This window comes from Lytechinus variegatus, chromosome 2, assembly GCF_018143015.1.
Source record: "Lytechinus variegatus isolate NC3 chromosome 2, Lvar_3.0, whole genome shotgun sequence".
Classification (NCBI taxonomy): domain Eukaryota; kingdom Metazoa; phylum Echinodermata; class Echinoidea; order Temnopleuroida; family Toxopneustidae; genus Lytechinus; species Lytechinus variegatus.
The window spans coordinates 60,999,334-61,007,059 of record NC_054741.1 but is presented as its reverse complement, the minus strand read 5'-3'; the positions used below and the strand labels follow the sequence as shown (position 1 = coordinate 61,007,059).

General features: G+C 35.6%; 1 protein-coding gene across 1 annotated transcript; it reads right to left on the bottom strand.

Annotated features, from left to right (window-relative positions):
* Positions 1-3,692: 3,692 nt before the first annotated feature.
* On the bottom strand, positions 3,693-5,638 carry LOC121406902 (toll-like receptor 13). Its single transcript, XM_041597775.1, has one exon. The coding sequence runs from the start codon at positions 5,579-5,581 to the stop codon at positions 3,863-3,865; it is 1,719 nt and encodes a 572-aa protein (XP_041453709.1). The 5' UTR covers positions 5,582-5,638; the 3' UTR covers positions 3,693-3,862.
* Positions 5,639-7,726: the final 2,088 nt, after the last annotated feature.

The following is a 7,726-nucleotide window of genomic DNA, read 5'->3' as shown; positions in this document are numbered from 1 at the left end:
CAGGCCTACCGCAATCACAGCTCTCATTATGTAAAGAGAAGTTTTACAGGTGTGTTTATATGCCCGTCCTAGACAGGATGTATTATGATATCTCACTCCGTGTCCGTTCGTCCGTTAACTTTTCTTTGTAAACGCAATAACTTCAGTTGACTTAACCTAGGATCACATAATTTGGTGTGTATCATACTAGCATAGATCCCAAGAAATTATGGATTTTGAGGTCAAAAGTTCAAAGGTCAAGGTCACAGTGATGTGTTTACATCTTACACTTCTGCAGTCCTTGTAAATGAGATAACTTTAGTTAAACTTAACCTAGGCTCATATACTTTGGTTTGTATGATACTAGCATGAATCCCAGGATTTCTATTGATTTTGAGGTCAAAAGGTCAAGTCGCTACCTTTCCCTTTTCTTGCCTGACAAATAACTCCATTTTCCGTGTACAGGCGGGTGTATTATGTGCTCGCTCCAGCAATACTTATGTTTTTTCTATGTTTATAGGCTGTGAGACTTGATCAAGATCTTCTACACTTTGTTCAATGGCATGTGCATTGTAAATTGATGTATAACTACAATACCACAATATGTTTGTAAAGAAACAAAAACACTTTACCTTGATTTGCACAAAGGGCTTCATACCAGGAGGGTACAAATCCGTGGACTGTGCAGATATCATGCACCATTTGAAAAAAATTGCAAATTTTTTCATCGTACTTTCTCAGTTTATGTGCTGAGTTACACTATGAATCTGCACCGTTGTGTCGTAAATGGTATTGCACCCCTTCCTGATTTTTGCCTCTTGTGAATGTGCACCATATGTAATTTTGCTGAATGTTTCTAAATTAACATAGAGACACTTTGGTCTATGAACCTATTTTACAAACAATTCATCTAAAATCAACTTTAGATTTAGTCTGCGGGGGGGGCACTTCCATTGACGAATGGATACCAGGGTGTTTCAAAAAGCACCGTAAACAAGTATTTTCCATGTTCTGAAAATGCACCCCCTAACAAATATTGATGTGTGAAACCCTACCCTTAACAAGTATTGGAAACAAAAAGGGTACCTATTGACAAGTATTCCCTGATTTGACCCCTAAACAAGGAGGGTTTACGTCACAGACGTGATCACGGACCTTACTCAAATCGGACCTTAAACACGTAGTGTTGGGGAAATAAGATATTTGAGTCTTTTTTATACGCTCACAAATTGGACCGTAAACACATAGTTTTCCTAGCGAAATATATACCTTTTTTTCATTATTTTAGTGTATTGGACACCCTTATTACGTTACGTACGTAACATGCCCTATCTTGAAAAAGAGATCCTTTTTACGTGGTTTTGGGGTCATGTATGATATCACTAGTCAATGGAAGTGACTCCCTTGGATTAAATTCAAGTTTGAGTTGCAGCCTTTAAAGAAATCGCTATATAATCTGTGATTGATGTGAATCGATAATAAACGTTTATGAAGATGAGCCTTGGCATCATTCTTTCTGCTTTTTTATGTGTAGACTTTATCAAATTCATCGTACCTTGTCAATTGAATATATTAATGGTATTATGATTATCTCATTGATATTTGTTGTTATTGACAATTTATTTTACGAGTAAGAAACATATATTCATTTTTTGTCATAACCTGTATAAAAATACCAACGGTCTATAAAGATCACAAGTTTGGTTTCCTTGCCCTACTGTAACCTGCCTAAAAATGCATGCTCATTAAAGGACAAGTCCACCCCCACAAAAATTAGATTTTACTAAAAAGAGAAAAATCCAACAAGCATAACACTGAAAATTTCATCAAAATCGGATATAGATTAAGAAGTTATGACATTTTGAAGTTTGCTTAATTTCACAAAACAGGTACATGTACATCCCGTTGGTATGCAAATGAAGGAACTGATGACATCACTCACTTAATATTTCTTTGTATTTTATATATGAGATATGAAATATTCTAATTTTCTCCTCATTGTCCTGTGAAACAAAGTTTTATTTACCATTGCTTAACATTTTATGGTTCAGTCAAGTTGGTTCTTATTGTAAAAAATGCAAAAAGTGAAATATTAATGAATTAAAAAAAAACCAAAAGAAATAGTGAGTGAGGGACATCATTTATTCTTTCGTTTGCATGTGACTAAATCGTGTAAATGACTTTTTATGAAAAATAAGCAAAACTTTGAAATGTCATAACTTTCCGTTTTTACATCTGATTTGATGAAATTTTCAGCATCATGCTAGTCTGATTTTTCCCTATTGATTCAAATCAACATTTTTATGAGGTGGACTTGACCTATAATAACAGTCTTTCTCATCTCCATTCAGAGAAGACCTATGTATACATTATATTTATTTATAACAAATGATAACGAATGATAAATAAAGTAGAGGGTAGTTCGGTTCAGTAATAAAGCTGCCTTACAACGAAGCCCTATCCTTTACAAACAGAAAATAGAACATAAACATGGTAATAATATATACATAAATACAAGTGAAAATAAACATAAAATAAAGCTAAAGTTATAATCTATTAAATAAACATACTTCTCTTGTACAGAAAATGTTTATGTACCTGATCAATTTTGTTTAGTAAGCAATTCGTCTAATGCCAATTCGTCCAATTGCCAACTCGTCTACCATCATTTGGTCTATCATCATTTCATTTAGTGTAATGCCATTCCATCTGATAACCAGTTAGTCCATATACCATGTGGTCTAATTGGACTAAGTGTTAAATTGTACAGAGTGACTGAAAATGAAATGGATATTAAACCAACTGGTTATGAGGCGAAATGGTAATAGACGAAATGGTGATTAGACAAAGTGATGATTGGACCAAATGGGTTAATGGACCAAATGGTTGTAAGACGAAATGTTGATTGACAGAGTGGCATTAGACTAAATGAAAGTAGACCATGTGGTGAGTGGACGAGTTGGCAGTAGACGAATTGGCAATTTACCTGATTAACAACTGTTAGTGATCTGTCATCATGCATAGAGTATAATATACTGTGCAATACACTTACTGAATAGAACACATTGCATAAAACTTTTGCTGATACAAGAAGTGGTTATATATCCTATCAATAAATAAGTTTGTTTAGTTAGCAGATGTAAGGGTTTGTGGAGGATCTTTCTGAAGTGAAGCTGATGAAAGATCATACAAGGGCTATAAAACACAGGGCACAGCTTTTTAAAGAAAAAAGGACATGTTTCCACACAATGAAACCATTGGAACAAGATAGCTTGTGTAAAATCAGAAAAATCATAAAAACAGATCAACGAAAGTGTGAGAAAATTCTGACAAATAATGAGAAAGTTATGAGCATTTGAAAATTGTGATCACTAATGTTATGGAGATCCTCACATTGGCAATGCGACAAATATGTGTGATGTCACTTATTAACAACTCTCCTCATTACTTTAGTATATATCTTACTTAAACTGCCTATTTTATCACATCTTTCTGTAGATCCGTGTTCTTTCTATAGGAGGGCATGTGATACAGATTTTTAAAGAATACATCATGAATAAAGAGTTTGTATCATCATGCGAAAGAGCAAAAGATACATTTTGGGGGTATTTTGTAGTTCATCAAAGGCATAGCATTAGTGATTGTTCATAACTTTGTCAATATTTGTCCGATTTTTCTCAAACTTTCTTTGTCCCTTTTCTTTGATTTTTCTGTTTCGACAGAAACCTACTTGTTTCAAAGGTTTCATTCCCCTTTAAGAGCGTTCTCCAAATAATGTGTTTGATGCAAAAAAAAAGAAGAAATGTTGGAAGCTAGGGCACAAGTTTGGCCCTTGCTCACAAACCAACTTCCTAAATATACCCAACTGGTACTGTCGTCTTTTCTAAAATGGAATGGAACTATTTATCGCTTTGTTCACTCTCATGCTTCTCTTGAAAGTAGCCCAGAATAGTTTCTGACCGTCTTCATCCTCTGTCCAGAATATATGAGGTCTGTTTCTTCTCACAAACAACCTGGCAAGGTATGGCAGTTGGTCTTCCTCAATGTCCTCCAAGAAGATCAGGAGGACCTTTTCGAATCCTGTGTCATTGACATGCTCCAGGGCCATACGGAGTTTGGTTCTGATCCAAACATCATCAACTGAACTGTTGCTTACCAACAGGACAGTTTTGAAGCTGTTCTCGATGGCATGTTGGATGGCATTCACATAGAACATTCCAGGGCAGAGATCTTTGTCTCCATAGACGATATTCTGCAGATGCGGTAACCTCTCTTCAATTGCTGGTTTAAGAATCTGGTCGACCCATTCCTCTTGTGACTCGTGGAACATGAGGTTTAGATGAAACGCATGGTTATCTGCATCAAGGCTTTCCACCACTTGAAGGTAATCAATAATTGCTAGTTTGAGAGGGGACAGTTTATCTTTGACCCGGTTGCGATTGATATATGCCAGAACGATCAGAAATCCAACCATGAGGCCAGATAATGGAATTATCAGAAGCTCAAAATTAGCAGCACAGAGTTTTGGATCAAATGATAGTATAGGTAAGCCAACAAATTTGTCAATGGGCGTACTGTAACACACTGTTTGAGAAGGATTCTTGAGATGTACGTTGCTTTCACCAAGCCACGATATAAACCAGGCTAAATCACAGGTGCACGAGAAAGGGTTATCATGAATATCAAGATTTAATGTCCTGTTGGTAGGGAAGAACGTATCCTTCTCAACTTTAGTCAATCGATTACTTGAAAGAGAGAGCTTATGCAGATTAGGAGTCATCTTGAATGAGTCTTTCTCGATCACTTCTATTCTGTTGTAGCCGAAGTAAAGGAACTCCAGGCAATTCAACCCAGAAAGAACATTTGCAGATATTTTGTTTATGTTGTTAGAATCAAGGTTCAGCCATGTCAAAGAACTCAATCCATGGAATAAACCAGACTTTATGACTACAATGCGTGCTTTAGACATATCCAGTAAAGAGAGTTTGGAGAGAGACTTGAACGTCCCCTGTTCCAAATTGTTTAGGTTGTTTCCCCGGAGGTAAAGCTTTGATAGAGAAACAAGTCCATCAAAAAGGGATGATTGCCTTTCAATATCAAAGAGGTTAGTACTATTGAGTCTCGTAAAATTAAGATGTAGCTCTTCTAGATTCATTGTTTCATTGAATTGGCAAGTGGAGGTTAACGTAATGTTGGTTTTAGAAAGATCCAATTTGATGAGACTCTTCATTTTACTGAATACTCCATTGAGATGTAGTTTCCCTCCATGTTGTGACCCAAGGTAAATCTCTTGAAGTAGCTGTACATTTTGGAATGTCGTGGGGGATAGTTTATCTAATTTATTGCCCGATAGATACAATTTTTGAAGGCTTGACAAATTTCCCTCAAATTTTTTATCATTTAGACGTGTAATTTCGTTTCCAGAAATGTCAAGAATACAGAGTGCTGGGTTGTTCCATTTCGTGCCAAGAACTTCTGCTCCATTTCTTGATATATCAAGTTGCTGAAGTGCCAAGAGACCACTGAAAAATATTGGATTTAGTTTATGTATGCTGTTGTGTGCAATCAATAATATTTGCAATTCTGGATTACAAGAAAACATTTGATTAGGTAAGTTATATATTCTATTGTAAGAAAGGTATAGGTTAGTCAAGGAATCAAGACCACAAAAGGATTCATTGTTAACTTTAGAAATCTTGTTTGAAGCAATATTTAGTTTTCTCGTCTGGCTCAATCCCCAAAATGCAGAGCTTGGGATTTCGCGAATTGTATTACCACGCAAGATTACCTGATCAATTTTAGGGAAAGTGACGTTGATGAAACTATAGTTTTTCAGTGGAATGATAAGATATATTCCACAATCGGCGAGTGACAGGGTACCGATTGTCACATTTCCAAGAAAAGAGTCCAGGTTGAATTCTCGTAATTTGTTTGAATTAAGATCAATGAGATCATAGACATTATTGAGGTATGAAAAGATCAGTTTTGATATATCACGGAGCTGGTTCGAAGACAGGTCCAGTTTGTGTAGGGAAACATTTTGTAGGGGCTCAAAGTCTATTGGCTGCAGTGAAGAAATAGAATTCCCTTTTAAAGTGATGTTTGCTCTGTTATTTGTATGAGAGAAAGCAGTGAAGTCTACCTTCTTGATCAAATTATAATCAAGACGTATTTTTCGTAGCTGGAGTGAGTTTAGTGCACGAGTGGGTACCGATGAAAGATTGTTCCTGGATAGCAGCACAGTTGTCAAGAACTGCTTTGATTCAAAGATGTTATCAGGTAAGCGAGCCAGTGAGTTTCCAGTCAAAACCAAAGTTTGTAGGTGGGTAAGAGGAGTGAATGTTCCAACCTCCAAGTGGTAAATGTGGCTTTTTACCACTTTTAAAGTAATAAGTTGATGAAGACCTGTAAATGAACTGTTATGGAGGACTTTCAGTTCGTTGAAGGAAGCATCCAGAGTAGTAGTTTCATGAGGTAGATCGGTTGGGATCCCAGAAAGTGATAGATGCGAGCAGTCGGCTTTGACCCCAGAAATTGCGGTGCTTAGGTGGCAATAATGACCCACCTCTTCAGCAAAAGCAACACTCGATGTTCCTCCTTTTAAGGCTGATATCAAAAGTATAACAATGAACTGCATTTTGCTTGGAACGACTGATCGTTTTCTTGAGGAATGCATGAACATAGTATCTCTAAGTAACGCAGGATAACCAGATGAAAAAAAATGCTTAGTCTTTTACAGTTCAATAACAATGTATTTCTCTTGAGGAAGATATATGCAACAAAGCTGCAAATGTCTGCATGAAAGAATCGGATAGAAGAGACAAAGATACATTCGGAGCACGAAATATATAAGCATGGGACACAAACGATAGAATGAAACGCTTTAACAAATGCTCAAATATTAAGGCTTGTCTCCATGTAGCGAAACCGCAATTGTGTTGCAGAATGATTATAAGTACTGATTAAAGTGATTAATTTCACCAAGGTGATTCACGTTTGTATCATTTATCTCCTATTATTAGTAACGAAACTACTATCAGCGGGTACTGGAATATAAATTGTCCCAGACATTAGCGATAAAAGTTTCCAGTTTCATTTGTCTTTTCATTGTGATATATTTTTTCATTAAAAAAAAACTAATGAAATGTGAGTAAAAAGAACAAAATAATAAACGAGAGAATGGCCTTATTAATAATGTAATTTCAAAGCCAATATGCCACTCTAACTTTGTATAGCAGAAACTAAATACCCAAAACACTCAAATGTTCCTTGTATCTTTTCCTAGGTTGCAGTAGTTTGATTTAAGCCAAGAGCGGTCGCCGTACCTTTGTTGGAGAAACTGTTATCAAAGATTTACATCTTAACTATAGGCACAGTTATTGATATCACCGACATAAAAAGAATCAAGTCCATCCAAGAAAAAAAGTTGATTTGAATAAAAAGAGAAAAATCAAACAAGCATAACACTGATAATGTCATCAAGATCGGATGTAAAATGAGAAAGTTATGAAATTTTAAACTTTCGCCCATTTTTTTCATAAAACCTTTACATGCACAACTCGGTGATATGCAAATGCGAGAGTCGATGTCCCTCACTCACTATTTCTTTTGTTTTTTATTGTTTGAATTATACAATATTTCAAATTTATAGATTTAACAATAAGGGCCCTCTTGTTTGAATCACAAAATGTTAAAACAATGATATATACACATGTTCAGAAATGAATAAAACTTCGTTTTACATGAC

Excerpts from the sequence above, each read along its gene's own strand:
- LOC121406902 (XM_041597775.1), bottom strand. The coding sequence starts at position 5,581 with ATGTTTTCTTGTAATCCAGAATTGCAAATATTATTGATTGCACACAAC.